This window comes from Crocuta crocuta, unplaced genomic scaffold (assembly GCF_008692635.1).
Source record: "Crocuta crocuta isolate KB4526 unplaced genomic scaffold, BGI_CrCroc_1.0 scaffold166, whole genome shotgun sequence".
Lineage (NCBI taxonomy): Eukaryota > Metazoa > Chordata > Mammalia > Carnivora > Hyaenidae > Crocuta > Crocuta crocuta.
Window position 1 is genome coordinate 3,029,396 of NW_027531018.1, and position 22,596 is coordinate 3,051,991.

Sequence of the window (22,596 nt, forward strand, 5' to 3'; positions counted from 1 at the left end):
AGACTCAGCTCAATCTGTATTCTTTCCTCTTGCTCTTTCCCACTGAGCATATAACTATTAATAAGTCAGCTCATATTCTGCTTGAAAGGATTTGGAAAAGTGCTTTACAATACTGGCATTCCTCCAAAGAAAAAAGAGGAAATATATCTACTGTAATTGTTCTTTTTTTTTTTAAGTTTCAAACTGGTTTGTTTATTTTTCAAGTTAGAGAGTAGACAGAATATACTAAAAAGTCAAATTTTGCTATAGTCTCAAATCAGTTCCTTATTTCCTTGGATAACAATGAGAGATGTATATACATGCCCTATAACAACAAGTTATTAAAGGACTAACCAGTAGATTGTTAACTTGAGACATTTAAGAATCAAAAAGACTCTAGTAGTATTTCTGCAAATATGCAAAATTCATAGCTCCATTTTCTTAGAGTAAAAGGAGGCACTGACAAAGATGATGTTTTTTACATGAAATAAGAATTGTCTGGTACTAAATTACAACATAAAAAGGATATTAACTGTCTTACTGTATTATAATGTTTATGGTAGATGTTTCAATGACAGCATTACTTTTCAGAAAGTCACAAGAACACTGTAGGATATGTTTAATTCCTGAAGCAGTCAACACTCATTTATGTGGGTACAGGCAGGTCATTTCACTTTATCATTGAGCAAATCTTACTGTTATTATGTGCTGGCTATTTTAGTAAGCACTTAGTGGTAAGCAAGACAGATAAGGCCTCTCCCATCATCTTGTGAAGCTTATAATAAGGAGAGCATACACTACACAAGTTACCTGTGTGAGACACGCTATAGAAGAGGTTTACCATATAATGCATATAATCCTGTTCATAAGACAGGACTTAATTAATAGTGGTGAAGTGGGGGACTTAGATGGTCAAGGAAGGCTTCCTAAGGACATGATATTTTCAAGGAGCAAGAAGGGGTAGTGGGGGAAGAGAAACCCATAGCAGAGAGGACAAAGAGAAAACATTTCAAGCAAAGGGAAGAACCAGTGTCTTAGTTCAGGCTGCCATAATAAAATACCACAGACTGGTTGACTTAAAAAAACAAACAAACAGAAATTCATTTCTCATCGTTCTGGAACTGGAAGTCTGAAATCAGAGAGCCAGCATTGTCTGGTCCTGGTAAGAGCCCTCATTCCGGCTTACAGGACACCCACCATGTCCTCCCAGGGTGGAGAGAGCAAGCTCTGGTCTCTTCTTTTTTCTTTTTTTAAATTATCAATTATTCAACTTATTTAAACTAAAAAAAAAAGAAGTTTACTCATTTCTCCCACCCCCACCCACAGCCTTTGGTAACCATCAATCTGTTCTCTATAGGACTGCAGTTTGTTTTCTGTTTGCTTTTTGTTTGTTTGTTTTGTAGGTTTTTTAATTTCCATACAAGAGAGATCATATAATATTTCTCAACTTATTTCACTTAGCATAATGCCTTCAAGGCCCATCCTTGTTGTTGCAAATGGCAGGATTTCATTCTTTTTTAACAACTGAATAATATTCCATTGTGTGTATGTGTGTGTGTGTATACTACAATTTCTTTATCCATTCCTCTGTTGATGGACACTTAGGTTGTTTGCATATCTTGGCTATTGTAAATAATATGGTAATGGACATGGAGTGCAGATATCTTTTCAAGTTAGTGCTTTTATTTTCTTCAGATAAATACCCAAATGGAATTGCTGATCATAAAGTAGTTCTATTTTTAATTTTTTTAGGAATCTCCATACTGTTTTCCATAGTGGCTTGCATCAGTTTGCATTTCCATTAACAGAGCACGAGCCTACCCTTTTCTCCAAATCTCTGCCAATACTTGTTACTGCTTGTCTTTTTGATACCAGCCATTCTAACATGTATCAAGTGATAGCTCATTGTGATTCTGATATGCATTTCCCTCATGATTAATGATGTTGAGCATCTTTTCATATACCTTTTGGCCATCCATGTGTCTTTTTTGGGAAAATGTCTGTTCAGATCTTCTGCCTATTTTGTAATCAGATTGAGTTTTATGAGTTATTTGTTTATTTTGTTTTTTTAATTTTTAATGTTTTTTAATTTATTTCTGAGAGAGAGAGAGAGAGCGTGAGCAGGGAAGGGTCAGAGAGAGAGGGAGACACAGAATTGGAAACAGGCTCCAGGCTCTGAGCTGGCTGGCAGCACAGAGCCCCATGTGGGGCTCGAACCCACAAACCATGAGATCATGACCTGAGCCAAAGTCGGACGCTTAAATGACTGAGCCACCCAGGTGCCCCTATTTGTTTATTTTGGATATTAGCCCCTTATCACATATATGATTTGCAAATATTTTCTCCCATTCAGTAGACTGCCTTTTCATTTTGTTGCTCGTTTCCTTTGCCATGTCTTCATTTTATAAAGAAACTAATCCCATTGGGTAAGGGTACCCTCATGACCTCATCTAAACTAAGTTACCTCCCAGGGGCCCCATCTCCAAGTACCATCACACTGAGGAGTTAGGGCTTCAACACAGGAGTTTTGGGGGAACACATTCAGCCCATAACACAGAGCAAAGGGTTAAAATAAAAAGGAGCATAGTAATATTGTGAAATATGAAGATATTGGGAGAATTACTTGGAACAGGATAGAAAAGCAGGAAGAATGGATTAAGCAAAGATTTTGAACTTAATCTTACAGCTAATGCATTGTCACTGAAGGCTTTCAAGCATGAGTAATATAATCAGATCTGTGTTACAGGTAATTTTGAAAGAAACCAATTATTAAATGAAATGTCAGTTCCTGTCTGATACATGATAAGAAGACAATGCACTTGGTAAAGATAATTGTGACATATTTGGGCTCAGAACCTTGACTTACAAAAAGAAAAACATAGCAAAATAAATTTCTTAGACAAAAGTTTCTCAAACAAAACGAAGAAAAAGGAGACAAGGAAATAGAGCTTAAATACAAAATACCAACTGGTGTTTGCCAGTGTGGGGGACAGGAGGAGTGGTAGGGGTATGTGGGCAAAATAGATTTAAAAAATTCTGTGGAATGGCATATAAAAACTTGTTTTTAATGAGCTTTCTGGCTGTTTGCATTTGGACAGAGTTTGCAAAGAACTGATTTTCCACAAATGGGTCACTGTGATTAATTTTTCCTAGGTTTCTCAGCCAGACCCAATGGTGGGAAATATTACCAAGTAACTCATGGCATTGATTTCTATTACTATATTTTCATAATTTGTTCAATTATGATTATAGAATGACAAATACGTGAAATTATTTGTTGAGTCTGGGTAAGACTAAAATACACTTAGATGATTTCAAACTGTTAACATTCACTACTATTAACATTATTTAATCTATGAAACGCTGACTCAACCCTTGTAGTTGAACACACTAGCTGCTACACAGTCATAATCTAATATAAAGAGAACACAATTCCACAGGCTTTATTTTCAAAAGGCTTTCACCATTAAGCCTTAATCACCTGAATCTCATTGTAATTAATAGAAATTTGAGTTTAAAGAAAGAGTAGAAGTTATGCTTCTGGTATAACCAAGTATGCTCCAAAACACCTATTCTTTTGCATGTAACAACCATTAGACTCTAAATAACATAGAAAAAAAAAAATACCTGAAGATTCCAGGAACTGAATAAAAGTAGTCAGATTTTCACAAAGGATCAAAAAATCAGAAGACTGGACTGAAATAAAATGTGTTTCCCATTTTTTAAGTTTAATTTATTATTATTATTACTACTATTATTTTAGCTTATTGCCTCAGGAGAGGTATCAGTCAAGGCATCATTCAGGGTGATGAATGCACAAACAGAAACAAAGTCTTTCTGAATTGAAGAACCTTAACTCAGAATTCAGGCAACTACAACCATTAGAAACTGAAAAGGAGGGGCGCCTGGGTGGCTCAGTCAGTTAATCGGCCAACTTTGGCTCAGTTCATGATCTCACAGTTCGTGGGTTGGAGCCCCGCGTCGGGCTCTGTGCTGACAGCTAGCTCAGAGCCTGGAGCCTGCTTTGGATTCTGTGTCTCCCTCTCTATCTGACCCTCCTCTGCTCATGCTGTCTCTCTCGCTCTCAGAAATAAATGAGTTAATGAAAGAATACATACATACATACATACACACATAAAAAAGAAAGTGGAAAGGAGGGATGACTGGGTGGCTCAGTCAGTTAAGTGTCTGCCTTCGGCTCAGATCATGATATCATGGCTTGTGAGTTCAAGCCCCATGTTGGGCTCTGTGCTGACAGCTCAGAGCCTGGAGCCTGCTTTAGATTCTGTGTCTCCCTCTCTCTCTACCCCTTCCCCCACATCAAAAATAAATAATTTTTTTTAATATTTAAAAAAAAAGAAAGTTGGAAGGAAATCCCAGATGAGAGAAAGCCCTCCAGGCAAGCCCCAAATTCTGTATATAAACTCTGCCCAAATCTCTCACTAACCCTAAACTACACATGGGTGCAGATTTTAAATAACCCAGTTAAGAAAAGAGAACTGAACTGAGATTTGTACTGGCACCAGGAGTTTGCAGTTTGAGTTTGACCAAGTTAACTTCCTGTTAAAACAAAAATATCAACATTATTCAGAAGAATATAACAGAATCCAGAATCTCCACAATAACATACACAATGTCTAGAATATAATACAAAATTATTCAGCAGATGATTAACTATGAAAATGTGACCTATTCCCAAGAGAAAACAAAAACAAAGACACCAACCCAGGATGATGCAGATGTTGGAACTCACAGACAATGGCTATAAGACAGCTACTATCATGGAAGACTATTCATTACTCCGGTAATGAATGAAAACAGTGAATATCAGCAGAGAAACAGAAACAACAAAATAGACCAAAATGGAAATTCTAAAAATGAGTAAAACAACATCTGAAATAAAAAAAATTGTTGGATGTACTTAACAACAGAATGGATATGAAGACAGTGAACTTGAAAATAAAGCCACAGAAACCATCTGATCTGGAGAACCGAAGGAAACTTTGGAAAAGGAAAATGAAGAGCACCTCTAGGCCTCAGATCCAAAGGTTTAAAATATGTGTATTGGGGATCTCAGGAACAAAGAATAGAAAGAACGAGGCAGAAAAAAATTTTAATAAAGGAAAAGCAGCCTCTAGAAAGACTCGTCTTTATACATGGAATAAGCTTTAATTTTTTTCATTTTAAGAAAACAGAACAGTGATCTTCACAAATTACAGGTGAAAGTAATAACCACACTTCACATGTTAAAATGTATTTAGAGAAATAATAGTGAAGTATTCTTAAGATATTATGAATTTGATTTTTTAATGTTTTATTTATATCTGAGAGAGAGAGAGAGCAGGGGAGGGTCAGAGAGAGAGGGAGACACAGAATCTGAAACAGGCTCCAGGCTCTGAGCTCTCAGCACAGAGCCCAACGCGGGGCTTGAACCCACGAACGGCAAGTTCATGACCTGAGCCAAAGTCGGACGCTTAACCAACTGAGCCACCCAGGCGCCCTAAGATACTATGAATTTGAATAAGAGCATAATCGTGCTCTTCTGTGTATACAGTAAAACAATATTACCATGTTCCAAGAAAATCCTGCTTTTCCTTTGTACTGAGATTCAAGACTCAAGATAATTTATATTTAAAAAAATGACTCAGGATAAACTTCTCAAATTCATCTTGCAGTATGAGTATGCTGTAATACATATAGAATCTATATTTTTAATGCAAGTAAGCAAATAACCTAAAGTACTGGCAAACATTAATTTATAAATTTCACTTCCTGTCACCTCTACAGTGGTCCCTGACAGAGGCAATGAAAACGGAGTAGTCATAAGCATGCCAATTAGATTCTACACAAGAAAAATATCATCTAAAAATTCTTGTAAGATAAGTCCAGGAAACAAAGTATCTGCCAGAACTGAAATATTGTGTTCTTGTTTATGCCTAATGTAACAGAACAGCCTTTTGTATTTTCTTTAACTGTTCAGTACTTAAAACAATCTATACTTCAAAGGAAAGTAAACAGTGCATATGCTTAGATTGCTCTTTACCTCATGACTTGGTTCTTTTATAACAGACCTTCTTAAGAACTAGACAAGTCAATCTCTATGTAAACAATAATGTCCTCTGTGTTTGCAAATGCAGACATCAAGCAGAGTATACAACACGGGAAGTTTCTTACCAGACAACTGTTAAAAATCAAATAGTGCTTAAGTCCATTTATGGTAAGGCCAGAAATAATATTTAATCTCTTGAAAATATAACCATAACAATGGCCATTTCTACACAGCTCATTTAAATGAAGAACAAAAGAACACTTCGAATAATCTGAACAAAAGAGCTTTTAAAGGTAGAGAACAGTCTCTTGAACAGAATTTTTGGATCAACTGTCAGTATCCAAGGTGATCAGAAATTGCCTCAAGTTCTGTTTTGTTCTTTTCTCTTTGCTATCTTTGTAAACAAAAAGCTATGCTACAGGTCTTCCTTGTTTTTTGCCATAATATATTTCTCAAAAGCATCAAGTCAATGGTATTTTCTTGTCTGAGGATTCAGTACAAACCAATAAGCCACTAATATGATCAAACAATGCAACAATTAAAAATTACTACCATGGGGCCACCTCAGTGGCTCAGTCAGTTAAGTGTCCAACTCTTGATTGCAGCTCAGGTCGTGATCTCAAGGTTCATGGGATCAAGCCTCCCACTGGGCTCTGCGCTGGCAGCACGAAGCCTGCTTAGGATTCTCTCTCTCCTTTCTCACTGCCCCACTCCTGCGTGTGCATGCATGTGCAAGTCTTGTGCTCTCTCTCTCTCTCTCAAGATAAATAAACATAAAAAAAAAACTGCTACCATGATTTCAAATGGAAAACATACATTTCAATTTCTAAAATAGGCATAAAAGACAATTTACTTGATTTTAATATACCAAATGAACACACATCACATTAAAATACAACTGAAAAGTTTTATATTAAAATTCTAATTATAATAATATTTTTACAATAAGTCTCCTATTTTGATGTACAACAGAACTTTTAAGGAATGATTTCTTAAAGAAGGCATCCAAATAGGTTTTAACTGATGCCTTTTTTTTCTGTTAGTAAATTTCCTACAAGAAATAAAATTATTCAAAATCACTCAATAACTGTATTTTAGTCGATGCTTAAAGTAGCTTGTATCAATACATTTTTGTTAAAGGATACTACAGATGATGGTGTTCCTTGTTGCTGTAATTGAAAGAAAACACAAAGAATCCCCTTCTTCCCTTTGCCCCACTTCTGCTCCTGAATGAGAAGTAGTTCCTGGGACAATCAGTTGAAAAACGGAGACAAGAGTCAGCCATCTCCCAGGAAGTCATTGCTTTTCTCCTTCAGTGGGACAACTTACATATTAAGAGACGGGTGCAGCAAAACAAAATCTGGTGGGGCCTGTTTCTTAAAATATGCACTTGATCTTGGAAGGCCAGAGAAGTGTCCAGAGTAAAAGCCACGGGACTGGCAAGTATCACCAGAGGTGAACCATGGAAGAGTGTCAGGAACAGGCTACCCGGGCTACTCTTTACATTAAATCAAGAAGGGTGTGCCTGGGTGGCTCAGTCGGTTAAGCGTCCAACTTTGGCTCAGGTCATGATCTCACGGTTTGCGGGTTCGAGCCCGCGTCGGGCTCTGTGCTGACAGCTAGCTCAGAGCCTGGAGCCTGCTTCTGATTCTGTGTCTCCCTCTCTCTCTGACCCTCCCCTGCTGGCTCTCTCTCTCTCTTTCTCTCAGAAAATAAATAAAACATTAAAAAAATCAAGAAGGTCAAGGTCTCTTCACAGTTCAGGTTCTCCATGGTAAGAACCTGACTAAATTTGAGACTGAAACTCTACATAATAGTTAAGCCAGGGCACTCTCCTAGAATGTCATTTGAGGTTCAGGATCATATTTCTAGCCATTTAACAGGACTAGTCACTGACATTTTCAAAACAAAAGGCTGATGTTTGTTTCTTCCACTCTCACATACCTTCCCAGTTTGAAGCTGCACCTAATAAACTTCCCCAGGAGTTTCCCATGTGCCGGGCACTGCTCTAAGCTCTGGATAGTCGGGGCGCCTGGGTGGCTTAGTCGGTTAAGTGTCCGACTTTCGCTTAGGTCATGATCTCACAGTTCGTGGGTTCGAGCCCCGTGTCGGGCTCTGTGCTGACTGCCAGCTCGGAGCCTGGAGCCTGTTTCAGATTCTGTATCTCCCTCTCTCTCTGACCCTCCCCTGCTCACGCTCTCTCTCTCTCTCCTAGAAATAAAAATAATAAAAATATTTAAAAAAAATTGTTAAGCTCTGGATAGTCATCACCTCATTTAATCCCCACAATTGCCTTATGAGGTACATCCTCCTATCATTCTTCCTTTATGAAAGAGAAACTAGTGGCTTTCCAAGGCTTGGCAACCTGCTCCAAGTCAAGATATTAAGGGACAAAGCTAAAATTTAAACCTAGTTGTGCTTGGCTCCGAAGGACCTACTTTTATCCACGAGATCATTCTTCCTCTGTTCAGCTCAAGGACACCTGGGAATAACAAGAGCTAAAGAGCTGCCACACACTTCACTGATGGGCAATCTAAGCTCTGCATTTTTACAGGGAAAAATGGTAAAATTTCAAATGAGGTTAACATTGCAGGATTTTTAAACAGAAATTCAAACAGAATTGCTAAGAAGGAAAGACACAGTGTTCTACAGCGTACACAGGGCAAGGTTAGTATTCCCAAAAGCCATGGAGTGAAAAGGTAAAAACAGCAAGACTATTTAAACAATAATTAAGATGAAGGCATTTTTGTTTGCTCAATAAAATATCTTTTCTTAACTGACTCAATCCTTTCTTCTATGAAAGATACTGGTTAACAACGTCAATCAACTACAGGATATAGTATTTTAAAAATGGGCAATAATAAATCTTACCTGTTATTTCTTATACTCTAACAACCACATTTTCTTCACAACTTCATTACACTAGTAGATGCTGAAGAAGACTCTAGTTCTACAAGTACTGAATCTAACACCAAGGGATACCAGACACTAAACAACACAGCAGTACAGATTTCCAGAGCCCTTCTATGGCCAGGCCCAAAAGGACATGGGCCAACAGGTCACAGACTCCATCATTACAGGGCACTGAGGAAAGAAGTTGAGGAAACAGGAGCAAGATGCCCATAGACTCGGTTTGCAAACACTGCAAACAATAGGAGAGGCACCATCTTTGTTAAAGAGAAGGAAAGAATAGAGAGGCAGGGATAAAGATAGAGGAGAAAGGGTACAATTGCGAAGCAATGTCAGAAAAGATGGAAGAGGTGAAATGCAAAGAAGCCATGGCTGGGTTTGATTTAGCCACAGGAGAACCCCTAGTTCTTGGGGACTGGATGGCACAGAGACAGGAGAGTCTGATAGCAGGAGGCAAAACACAAATGAGTTTTCACCTTCTGGGTTCTACTGAGTAGGAGGCATGATTGCCTGTGAAGAGAAAAGGAGCAAGATGGGCTGCCGAAAGAGAATGAAGTTGTGAGGGAGATGCCAAGGTGCAGACAACATTGCCCAGCAGTACTGAGGGCCCAGCCCACTCCACACACTTACAACGGAAGAGACCATCACTCAGAATTACTCCAGCAGTGCTCCATGGTGCAAATATGAGGTGCGGGAGCATACAGCTAGATTGAGCCTCCATCAGGAATACGGGCGCAGGTCTGGAAGAGCAAGGGCAGTAGAGTGCATTCAGGAATCCTGACTGGATAGAGGAGGAACTAAAGCAAGTTTATGGGGGGGGGGGGTTATATCTGNAGAGTAAGGGGCCTAGGAAGAAAATCTAGGTTCAAAAAGTAAATGTAAATTAAATCAAAGACTGAGAGAGTGGACATGCTAGGAGGCCATGATCAGAAACTAAGATACACAGCTGAGATTTCAAAGGCAGAGCAGTTCTAGATGATTCTAGGTTAACAGAATATGATTGTGGGATAGAGTTCCTGGAGTCGAAGTAACAGCAAAAGACATTAATACTGGGCCAAATGGGAAAACAGAAGACCAGTTTGGCAGAATGGCAAGAGCTACGATGGAGACCAAAATGGCTAAAATGCATATGGAGGACTGATGAGGAAGTCTGTAGGAAAGAAGGACAAGGGGGAAGAGAGAAGAGCAAAGCCAGATAACGTGTGCCTTACATAATGTCTGGGAGCGGGAGAGCTCAGAAAACAGGGTAAGCTGCCAGCCATCTCTCCGGGCTCTGGTCCACTGCGCTGAGGAGATCAAGAAAACAGAACAGCAGCAGCATCACAGAGACCTGCCCTCCCACCACATACGAATGGCAAGACCCTTGTCGCAGCCAGCATCTTTAGCCGTGGACTCTTCTCTCAGTATCCTCGCTTATATTTCCAGGGCTTCGCTTTCCACCTCTACACAAATGACTTCCAAGTTTATCTCTTCAACCTCAGGCTTTCTTCTGCGCTTAGTTCTGAATAGCTAAGAGGTCATCAAGACATCTTTTTCCTGGACTACAGGCCATTAATTCGTACTCAATATACCAAACACTTGACCGACCGAGTATCTTCCCCCCAAAACTCTCACCTCCAGCTTTTCTTATTCCTCTGACTAACCGGCCTGAAAATACAGCACTATCTTTTACTTCCTCCACCACTTCTCCCTTCACTTCTTATTCAAGTGGTACCTAGTCTTCCCTGAAGGCTATACCTTCCATTATACCCCCACTCCTGGTTCAGGCCCTCAGGGCTGTCTCAGGACTCTCCTACCCAGTTGCCCGCTTCCTTCTTCCTCCTTGCTTCTTACTAATCCAAGACAAAGCTTTCTAAAACATTTCTTTACACATGTCCATCTCTCCTCAAAAACCTGCCATCTCTCTTGTTTGCTTTCATAACAAAGGCCAAACTCTAGACAAACACTGTAAGTCCTTTATGGACTGTCTCTTCTCAGGTCTTCATAGGAACCAGACACACCATGGTTATTCCAATTCATACTACCGTCACTTGGACTATGCAATCCTAAATAGAGTTTTAATTAAAATTGATATTTGTTATGATGTTCACCTGATCTACCTGTGCCATAAAGCACAAAATCTTTTTAAATGAAGATTTTAATTCAGTAATATTTCAAGAAGTAGCCTGACATTTGTGAAAATGATCTAACTTAATTTCCCTAATGGGCTATGAAAATATAAATTACTTCTATAGTTGCTCACTTTTAATTTATAATTTAGAAGGCAGGGGGCTCGTTAGTACAACTCTGGTGCTGCGGTGTTAATAAAATTAATTTATTGCCAGATTTCAATCCTCAGAGAAAGGAAATCTTACTGATCACAACTTTAAGAAATCGATCCTGAATGATTCTCTTTTGGAAGTGATCATGCCTAGGAATGCATTACCCTTTTTTGGGCAAAAAAATAAATGCATAGTTAAAATACAATGCATCCATAAGAAGCCTGTAAATAAAAACATATCATAGAAAAAGGCAGAGGAATCCCTAAAGGGCCCATATTAGTGAACCCTCCATCCTGATCCACTGCACAGAGCCTTTCACCTGCAAAGGCCCTGAACTCATCCTACACCAACCTATACATTTCTACCACATAGTACATATAAAGCCGAATGCCCTCCCCCAAGCAAGTGGGCACCATCCAATCCACTGAAGACCTGAAAAGAGCAAAAAGGAAGAGAAGGGATGAGCTGTCTCTCTGCCTGACTGCATTAGCTGGGACACCAGTCTTCTTCTGCCCTCTGACTGGCACTCACACTGTCAGTTCTTCGGGTCCACAGGCCTTCAGGCTTGGATTGAATTACACCCCACGTTTTCCTGTATCCTCAGTCTGCAGACAGCACATTATAGGATTGTGGGAAATCTCTGTCTCTGTAAGTGTGTGAGTCTAATCCTCATAATATATACAAGCACATTTATATATGACTACTGCACATTTCATGGATGAGGAAATGGCCAGAAAAGCTAATAGAGACAGTGGTGTAGTCAGAGTTGGAACCAAGGTATTCTAAGTCTAGTGCTGCCTTGCTCCATGCTTTCCCGATAAAAGACTCCAAAGAGTAATACATGATAAACAGAAAAAATAGACACTCTATAGATGAGAATCATGCCCTGCACACCTGAGAGGGGCCAGGTTCTGGCAGCGTGGTGGTCAGCACCCCTGAGGTGAACCCACGAGGAATCACGATCCACCGCGCGGAGGCCTTCGCTACCACACTTCTATCACATTGCCTTGTCTCTCTAAGACCTTCATGGTGCATTCTGGGGGTGTGGAATGGGGAGGACTGCTATTGAGAGGTCATCTGAACCTTCCTTAAGACAAGTAGGAATCTATAGGCCATAAGGAGATGTTATAAGCTTCCAAATTAAGTAAAACAGAATCCCGCTTTCATTGCCAGAAACATATACATCTAGCTAAAATCTGACACACGATTTAAATTTCTTTCTGCTCCTTCTTCCATCTTTAGAGCAAGAGAATCTTTATTTGAAATGTCATTTTTTAAGTTTATTTGCTTTGAGAGAGAAAATGTGTATGGTGGGGGGAAGGGCAGAGAGAGGGGGAGAAAGAGAATCCCAAGCAGCCTCCTCACACTGCCAGTGCAGAGACCGACATGGGGCTCAAACTCACCAACCATGAGATCATGAAATACCTGAGCTAAGATCAAGAGTCAGATACTTAACTGACTGAGACACCCAGGTGCCCACCTCTGAAATGTCATTTTTAATTACTGATGGCTGTATCAGGCAAAATAGTTTTCCTCGCCATTTCTAGAAGTCTTACCAACATATAATAATATATAAATGTACTGAGGACTCACCATGAGTCAAGCATTGTTCTAAGCAAACATGTATTAATGCATTATCCACACCAAAACTCTACCAAGCTGACACTGATACTGTTATTCATATTTTCCAGAGGAGGAAACTGAGGCACAGCACCCAAGATCACACTGCTAGTAAGCAGTGGAACTGAGATTAAAACCCAGGGACTCTGGCCCCATAGCCTATGTTTTACATCACTGCATGCAACCTAATTTAATCTTCAAAGCCATGAACAGTCTACTACATAATTATTTTAGTTATAGAACCAAGAACTAGACAAATTACTGGCAAGTTATATATTGACTGTAACTAGAGATACATACCACAGATTCTAGGCAATACCATTCCTATGATATATCCAAGCATGCTATCTGATCACCTTTCCCAAGCAGGAAAAGGGGAAAGGAAGTAAAGTCAGGTGATGGGTCTTCAGTAGCAGTTGTGTGGGGAAAGGGAGAGGAGAGGTATCAAAATGAAGTCTAGGAGAGAATTCTACAGTTGATCTCAAGTGCTTAAAACAGGTCATCAAATCAAAGCGAGAGGCATATACAGCACATGCTGAGAACAAAGGTACAAGGCCAGCAGGAGGCAGATAATCAGTGAAGACGACATTTGGCAGGTAATCTAGATGCGTCCTAGAGACAGGAGCAAATGACTGCTGTGGAAATCTCACACGCTTTCAATGCATGTGTGCAGATAGGATAGGTCCATTTTTAAGAGCCAGAAGAGAAAATAGGCAAAATAAATAAATAATTAAAAGAGCCAGAAGAGGACAATCACATAAGGGTGATACAATTATATGGCCATGACCTCTGGAAAACAGTGTGGAGGTTCCTCAAAAAATTAACAATAGAACTCCCCTATGATCCAGCAATAGCACTGCTAGGAATTTACCCAAGGTTCAAAATTGGGTACAGGAGTGCTGATGCATAGGGGCACATGTACCCCAATGTTCATAGCAGCACTCTCAACAATAGCCAAAACATGGAAAGAGCCTAAGTGTCNCTGTATTTCCTATTTAAAAAAAAAACAATTATATGGCCATCAAAGCTGGTCCACACTACATAAGTATGTAAGCATGCGTGTAAGGTCAACAATAAGGGTAGGATAGTAGTAAGGTGAGGGATAAGCAATGTAACGTAGATCATAAAATTTTAGAGGACCAATGATAAACTTTAGAGAGGAAATAAACTTTCAAATTAAAAAAAATACTCAGATAAAATGTGAAAAAGTAAAAAGTAAAAGCGCTAACTAGTTGTAACTCTAACTTAGCTTTGGTTTTCACGGTGTAGCTCTTCAATACAATTCAAAAAAGTTACTGATCTTCTAATACGTTACATAGAGGACACCGAGAATTACAGGGGACTCAAATACCGTGAAACTGCATCCCCACAAGGTACTTACCATCCACCATTTTACTAATACAAGTGAACAACTGTAGCACCACAAAGAACATTAAGAAAAGAGTGGGACAGACGAGATAACATGTAGTGCGAGAAAGTGGCATTTAAGCTATGCCTACAGGGGTGCCTGAGTGGCTCAGTCGGTTGAGCATTCAGGTTCGTGGATTCAAGGTTCAGGTTCAGGTTTGTGGGTTGGAGCCCCACCTTACGCTCTGTGCTGACAGCTCAGAGCCTGCAGCCTGGAGCTTCTATCCTTCTCTTCCTGCCCCTCCCCCACTTGCGCTCTGGCTTTCTTTCTCTCTCTCTCTCAAAAGTAAAGAACAATAAAACATTAAAAAAAAAAAACATTAAATAAGACATTAAAATAAATAAATAAATAAAATATTTAAAAAATTAAAGGAAATAACCCTAAAAGATATAATGAATCCAAAACAAGATATCGCTTAGTCCTTTCTGGTCCATGAAACTCCGTAGAAACCATACCCTCCCATCCTTCAGTGTCTTCCCAGAGGCAGATACCATCTTTAATGTCCACTGCCCAGGCACCCTCCTAGACAGGGTCCTCAAAGTCAGACCACAAGTTTGAACAAACAAGCACAGCCAGATGCTCCTCCTCCCGCAGCCCCAGGCTGGGATCTCAAGACCCGCTTTTCACCCAACTGATTGGTTTGAGATGTGATCTTTCTCTTTACCCTGGTGCTTTACTTTTCAACAATACAAGACACAACCACTCCAACAAATAGCAAATCCATACACACGGACACACAAACACATCTGTGGAAAGGACACATTAACAAAAACGGAGAAGTTTCAAAAAGGAGCTAATGAACGCAAGTGAAGAAAGAAACAAGACCGTGCTGGCAGGGAAATGACTTTGACTTGGGAAATGTTAGATCTGAGGTGCCAAAAATATATATCCAGGTGGAGATGTATACGCGACAGAAAAATCTTAAATGTGAGTTTATAAGAGAAGTTTCCATCCTGTAGATGGAAGGGAACAAAGCAGATTTGGAAATATATAGAAGAAAGTGTAGAAAGGGGGAGACGTGAGAGGAAGACAGATCCTTGGAAATGCCTCCTTCATACCGAGTTGTGTGGCACAAGACGAAAAAGGAGGGACTGGCAAGAAGGAGACACAAAAAGAAGGTAGTGAGATGAAAGAAGAGGCGCATTCGAGAAGGAGGAAGTGGGCCACAGTCTGAAACGCTTTATGATTAAGAAAAGCTGATTGGATTTAAATTTAAAAACACAGCTGCCTTTAGAGAGACAGGATTTAGTACAACGGGGTGAGGGAAAGTCAGAGCAGGGGCTAGGGGTGCTCAGCAGGCAGAGGCGGTTGTCTGTCCTTCCCTCCAGAGGTCTGGCAGGGGGGGAAAGCAGACAGCACATCACCAGATGCTCTGTTTGCACAGAGCCCTGCCGGGTTTGCTCATTGCCGCATCCTCAACGCTCAGACCAGTTCCTGGCATGTAAGAGGTACTCAATAAATATTTGTTCATGGAATGCTCTGCTTATTCAATGAATGCTGTTGTCTGGTTACACAAATGAGTTAGTGCATGAGCACAGTAATGATATTTGAGGAAGTCTGAGACAACAGTCTCTTGCGGCATTTCTGGGAGTCAGGTGTAAATGCTGGAGATAAAGGCTGGAAACAGAGTTCACCTCACTGGGCTCAGTATGGAGTGGGAAGTGATCTTGCCTGGAGTTTGAAGTTCGTCTTTTCGACAGCAGTCTGAAGAAAAAGAGAATCTTTTAGGCCAGACACTGAGTTTGAGGACGAACCCCCTTAAGTAGAAATCTCTCTCTGCCTTCATCATCACGAGATACGGGAAAGGAGCTCTTGAGAGGTGGGCTGTTAAGAAGCACATGTCGAGGACTGTGGAGAGCAAGGAATGAGGAATCCAGGCAAGTGCCGGTGAGGCTGTGAAAACCCTTTGCGAAAAGAGGTCGCCTATCTCAGGCTGCTGCCGGTTCTCGTACTCTGTATTAAATCCCTCGGTCCTGGCTCATGCTGAAAGTCTTTGTAAAGCTCCAATCTGGGTATGAGACTATAAAAGGGTTCAGGCCACACGGGGGGACAGGAGGATGGCCAGCACTGTGGTGCCAGCAGCAGTAATAAAGTGGAAGAGCCCCAAGGATCCATGGTAAGGGGGGGGGCCACCAAAGACACCCTGAAGGTTCAAGGATTTGTTTCACTAGATGACACGATATTATTCCCTTACAGGGAACATAGGAAAGACGTGTTTGTTTTTTTTTTCCTGTGGCTTCTCATTCTGTTTTTGTTTGATTCAGACAAAGGAGAATTGAACAGCTCTTCAGTCTAAAGGGAGAAAACTGATGGAGAGCAACAGAAAGAAGGTAGTGTTGTAAGAATTGGTGTAATGGAATTAAACAAAGCCCTGGAGGAAAGAGGCAATGAGACCCAAAGGCTAGCTGGGATGGTTCCTTTTTATAAAGTGATATAAAGAAAGATGGAGGGGTACCTGGGGTGGGGGGGGAATTCATGTGGTTACGTGTCCGACTCTTGATTTTGGCTCAGGTCATGATCTCATGGTTCGTGAGTTCAAGCCCTGTAGCAGAGTCCATGCTGCCAGTATGGAGCCTGCTTGGGATTCCCTCCCTCACCCTCTCTCTCTGCCTCTCTCTGCTCTCACATGGCTCATGCTCTCTCTCCCTCTCTCTCTCTCTCTCTCTCTCAAAATAAATAAACAAATTAAAAAAAAAGATTGAGAGTAAAGAGATATAAAACAGATGGAAGACACCCTGGTAAGGCCTATCTGGAAGGCAGGGGACAGAGCGAGCGAGGGGGCTTACAGAATGTAGGACGTTCTCACAGCTGCTGGGGAAAGGCCACCAGAGAACCCAGTGAATAAGAGGGTTTCTGCAATCTTGAGGGGCTACATCACTGGAGTTTCCAGAAATTCCAATTAGCACGATTTAATACTATTTACAGCAATATTTGGCAAACAGGAAAGGTTCTTTTGCAGTTAGAGGTGCAGTCTTACACTTGAGCCAAGTTCAGCTCACCTAATGGATCTGAGTCTCATAATGGGATAAACACACCTCACAGCAAAATCATCTCACAAGTTTAGAAAAGACAGGTTTTAATCAAAGGAATCACAATTAATCCACCCTGCTTATTTTCCTTCAAATGCAGCCAAGTTGTACTATTTCATACCAAGATCCTCAAGGTCTTCCAGATGGAAGAAATCTTAGAAATCATCAAGTCCAACCTCTCACTTACTATGACTTCATTTTTAGAAATCCATGGCAGAAACTATCAGTGCATGCTGGCATCCATGTACTCCTTTACATTTGTCAGCCTCCTCTGGGGTATACCTGAGGCCACATAGCTGAGTTCTGGCCAATGAGACATTGGTGGACGGGATCTAAGTCACTCCCAGGCCCGGCCCTACCTTGGATGGAGGAAGACCAGCCAACTTGCTTTGTATCAAACTTTGTTTGAAAGGTAGCTAAACTTTCACTGTGCTACTCACTGACATTTATGGATGTGTCTGTTTCAACCGCAAGCACTAATTGATTCTCAAGCCTTCTTTCTTTGAATAACCTAGCAACTCAGAGAACTGCCAATCATGCTAGAGAATGAAATCGAGATTATTATCACCCACAGATCCAAAAGATTATAAAGATGGGAGCAGTCATGAAATTCATGTTTTATAATATAGTAGCATCCTGGTTATGTAAAGGTTATTATTTGAGACACAACCTACAAAAGTTAAAGCCCTATGCCTTTGAGAACCAGGAAATAAACAATAGATTTCTTAAAATAACCCAGCCTGAGAGCTAAATAAAGCCTTAGAGGTTCACTCACCAGTTAGCCTTCTAGGCTCTGTGTATTTATTCAAGTTATCTTGGAGTAAATACATCAATCTTGGAAATCTGGTTTATCTCACATCAGATAAGAAATTAGAAATTGGTCTGTTTCTGCTTTGTTTGTTTTGTTTTTGAGATTCCACATATAAATGAAATCATATGGTATCTTTCTCTGTCTGACTTATTTCACTTAGCATAATACCTTCAAGGTTCTTCCATGTAGTCACAAAAGTCAAGATTTCATTCTCTTTATGGCTGAATAATATTCCATTGTGCGTGCACATGCACAGGTGTGTACCACATCCTCTTTATCCATTCATCTGCTGATGGACACTTATGCTGCTTCCATATCTTGGCTGTTACAAATAACGCTGCAATAAACACAGGGGTACATATATCTTTTCTATTTAGTGTTTTCATTTTCTTTACCCAGTAGTGGAGTTACTGGATCATATGTTAATTCTATTTCTACTTTTTTCTAGAATTTCTGTCTTTATTGGGTGCACCAACTTAAATTCCCACCCAGAGGGGAGGTGGATGGGGAGATGGGCAAAACGGGTGAAAGGGAATGGGAATACAGGCTTCTAATTGCTGAATGCAGAAGTCCTGAGGCTAAAATGTACCACAAAGGGAATGTCGTCAATGGCTTTGTAATAGTGTTGTACGGTGTCAGATTGTAGCTACACTTGTGAGCATAGCATAATGTACAGAGTTGTCAAATCACCGGTTTGTACACCTGAAACTAGTGTAATGTGCGTCGACTATGCTTCAATAAGAAGGAAATGACAAGGGAAGGGAAGGGAACAAGGAAATTGGAAGCAATAACGATAGTGCTAGAAGAGGCAAATCGCAGCATTCTGAAGGTGAAGGAGAGATCAAATTCCAAAGGCAGAATTTCCAAAAAGCAAGGTAAAGATTCTCCATTTTGTAAATGAGCCCCACTACCTCTCAGAGTCCTCAACCTGAGCACAACCAGAGGAACTGAAGCCACAAATAAATAGATAAATAAACAAACAAATAAATAAATAAAACAATTTACTGTCCACTAGTCTTTGCAAGCCTCTAAGGAAGGTAGGAAAACGGGTAAGAAAAGTCTGGAAATGGTTACTCAATCAGTTTCAGTGTCTAAAGGCATGCACTTTATTTGAAAAGAAATGTTCTGAGGACCCCTTTATTTCCTTCAGATGCCACACAGCGATGCTCAAAAATATGAGACCTTGCCATTTGCATACTGCTTGAGAATAAGTGCTTCCTCCCAAATCCATGCGGGTGCCCATATCCTGCATGAAGGAAACGGCATGAGTTTGAAGCAAAATCAGGATCCAAACATGTGAAGTAGAAAGGACCTTAGAGATCACACAGGGCAAGCCCCTGACAGCAAAGTTAGGCGCCCAGAAGGCGCCCACTCATCTCACTGTAGAAAAGGACCTGGAGTTCATGCTCCTTTGCTTGTGGAGCCAGGGTACAATCACCTACGTCACAATGTTCCTTCCCTGGACAGACTTAATTTCGACCTCCCTTCCCAGGCCTCCCTGGAATCCAGAGGTTGATCCAGAAACACGACGCACTCACCTGCAAAAAGCAGTGTCCAACTGGGGCATGCTCCGCCAGGGTGGCGTTGTACACCTGCCTCCTGAAGATGGGCTCGTTGTCGTTCACGTCGTCCACGGTGATGCTCACCAGGCAGGTGGCGGAGAGCGGGGGCTCTCCGAGGTCCTGGGCTACCACTCGCAACTCTACTGCCTCCTGGACCTCGCGGTCCAGGCTCCGGATAGTGCTGATCACGCCGCTTTCAGGATCGATAGCGAAGGACGGCCCGCACTCCGCTGCGGGCCACGCGCCTTCCGGGTTGCAGCCAACGGGCAGGTGGACCAGTGCGTAGCGCAGCCGCGCGTGGTCGGTGCCAGCCTCGTCCGCGTCAGAGGCGCTGACCCGCACCACCGCGGTGCCGGGGGCCGCGGCCTCTGACACCGAGGCCAGGTAACGCTCCCGGCTGAAGAGAGGCGGCTGGTCGTTGAGGTCGGCGATCCGCAGCAGCAGCGTTTCCTCGGTGCTCAGGGGCGGGGCGCCCGCATCCGTGGCGACCAGCCGCAAATCATACAGGTCGCGGCTCTCTCGGTCCAGGGGCCCTTCGACGCAGAGGAAAAATACCCCCGGGGAGCCGCCGGAGCGCAACGCGAAGGCTCCATCCCCTCCCTCCAGGGACAACGAGATGCTTCCGCCCCCGAGGCCCACACCGGGTTCACCGATGGCCTCCTCATCCTGCTCGGGGTCCCCGTCCGCGTCGGACACGGAGACGCGAGCCACATAGTCGCCGAGCGCGGCGCCCTCGGAAACGCGAGCGGCGCCACCCTCGGTGAGGAAGAGCAGGTGAAGGGCGGGCGGGTTGTCATTCACGTCCAGCACCGCGATGGACACGCGCACCGTGGCGACCTCGGGCTCGGCCCCTCCGTCGCGGGCCTCGACTACCAGCTGGTGCCAGGTCTGTGCCTCGCGGTCCAGCGGTTTCTGTAGGCGCACCACGCCGCTCAGCTCCTCCACGGCGAAGTAGGCCGCATCGCCCCCCGGCCCGGGCGCCTGCCGGGCGCGGAGGCCGTAGTGCACTTGGCCATTGGGCCCCAGGTCACGGTCGGTGGCGCGAACGCGACAGACCTCGGCCCCCGGCCGAGCGTCCTCGCGCACGGCGGCGCGGTACTCGCTCTGCTCGAAGACCGGGGGATTGTCGTTCTCGTCCAGCACGCGCAGCTCCACGCGCAGGCGGCCCGCGCGCCGCGGGCGCCCGCCGTCCCACGCCTCGATCTGCAGCTCGTGCGCCGCCGCCGTCTCTCGGTCCAAGCGCCGCAGCAGCACCAGGTCCAGGGGCTCCAGGGGCGACGCCGACGACGGTGGTGACCCCGGAGTGCCGTAGCGTAACTGGAAAAACGGCCCTGCGGGGTCCTCACGGAGGTCGGACGGCTGCACCAGGGTGTAGCCCTGTGTGCTGAACAGGCCGGCGTCGGGGTCGTGGGCACCCGGCAGGCGGAAGGCGGTACCTGGAGGGCTGAGTTCCGAGACGTCGAGTTGCAGGGAGTCGCGGGGAAAGCTGGGGGAGTGATCGTTCACGTCGTTGACGAGGATCTCCACCTGCACCACGGCGCCCAGCAGCGTGGCGGCCACAAAGCTGTAGCGGTCCCGCCGCTCGCGGTCCAGGCACCGCGCCGTGCGGATGATGCCGGTGTCCGGATGCACGTGGAAGTCGTCCAACAGCGGTGAGTCATCGGAGTCCTCGGATAGGAAGAAGCCGCCCGCCTCCTGCTGCTGCGCAGCGGGCAGCCCCGCGCGGATGTCACCTACCAGAGTCTCCGGAGGAAGCCCCTCGTCCACGGAAAGGCTGAGGTTGAACACCTGGGCAGAGGACCCCGAAGCCGCCCACAGCCACGCGTGCAGGAAGAGCCCGACCAGGAGGCGCTGAGCCCGCGCGGCGGCGCCGCCGCCCGGCAGCCCGCGGGGCGACCCTCTCCTCCCGGGCATCGGAAGGCGCCTCCCGGCCGGAGCCCCCTGCTCCGGGTGCCCTTCGCCCATCCTCCTCCCAGAAGGGCTCGTTCCTCCGCCAGCTCCTGGGGAAGGCTCCCGGGTAACTGCCAGCTTGGCGAGGGGTGGCAGAAAAATCCAGGAGCCTCTTCAGTGTCTGGGCGAAAGAAGAAAAGACTGTTTGGCAAACCAACAGACCCAGGAGTTCCCGAGGTTCAGTCTGCAACTGGTGGAAACGTCCTCCCCCTGCCGCTCACGCAGACAGGGAGGCTCTAGCTGCCTCTGCCGCTGCAGTCACCTCTTCAGCCCCTGGCTTGCTTTCAATGAGTCTCATCTCTTTCTCTCTCTCCTTTTATTCCTTTTACATCTGTTCCTTGTTCTGCTCGGCTTGTTGTTTCCCCCTGGTAAAGTCAGGTGCATGATTTCTTTTGCCAAAAAGGATGAATTTATTTAAAGCGCACACACAGAAGGAGAGGGTGGGGGTCGNCCGCCCCTCCCCCCTCCTCCTCTCCGCCCGTGACGCGGCGCACACGAGGGCAAACTCCGACCTGCGAGTCGCCGCTCTGCAGCAGGGCGCGTTCTCGCCGGGGCCAGGGAGCGGGGAGAGACGGGCGGAGGGGGAAGGACGCGGAGATGCGGCCCGGGAGGCCGGCGGGGGGCGCGCAGGCGGACCGTCTGCGCTCGCTTTGCGTGCAGAGGGGCTGTGGGTGGGGGCCGGCGAGAGGAGCAGCCCCTCCGCGCCCTCCTCCCTGCAGCCCCTGGACGGTTCCTTCGGCAGGCCTGACGCTTGGCTCAGGCTGAGCGGAGGGTGGGGGTTAGCATCACTTTGGGGAGCCAAACTTGTGTTCTCCATTTGGCGAGAGAGACTCGTCCCCAGCGGAAGGACAGATGGAGTCAAAGGCCGACGCGCAGCTGGGGCCAGGATGACTGCAAACGAGGGGAAGGCGGAACTTGGAAAAACCTTCGCGAAACCCCGAGAAATCTGTGGCACACATGGTGCAAACCACGCTTTATTACGCCGCGCTACTACTCAGCGACGCGCGAGCGTCCTGT

The 22,596-nt window shown here is 44.1% G+C and overlaps 1 protein-coding gene across 1 annotated transcript in view; it reads right to left on the bottom strand.

Annotated features, from left to right (window-relative positions):
- DCHS2 (dachsous cadherin-related 2) overlaps nt 1-21,606 on the bottom strand; it is a 243,136-nt gene extending 221,530 nt beyond the window's left edge. Inside the window, exon 1 of the mRNA XM_077770949.1 lies at nt 19,606-21,606. Coding sequence (XP_077627075.1) covers nt 19,606-21,594 — 1,989 coding nt within the window. The 5' untranslated portion in view covers nt 21,595-21,606. The remainder of the gene's footprint in view (nt 1-19,605) is intronic.
- Between the last annotated feature and the right edge of the window lie 990 nt (nt 21,607-22,596).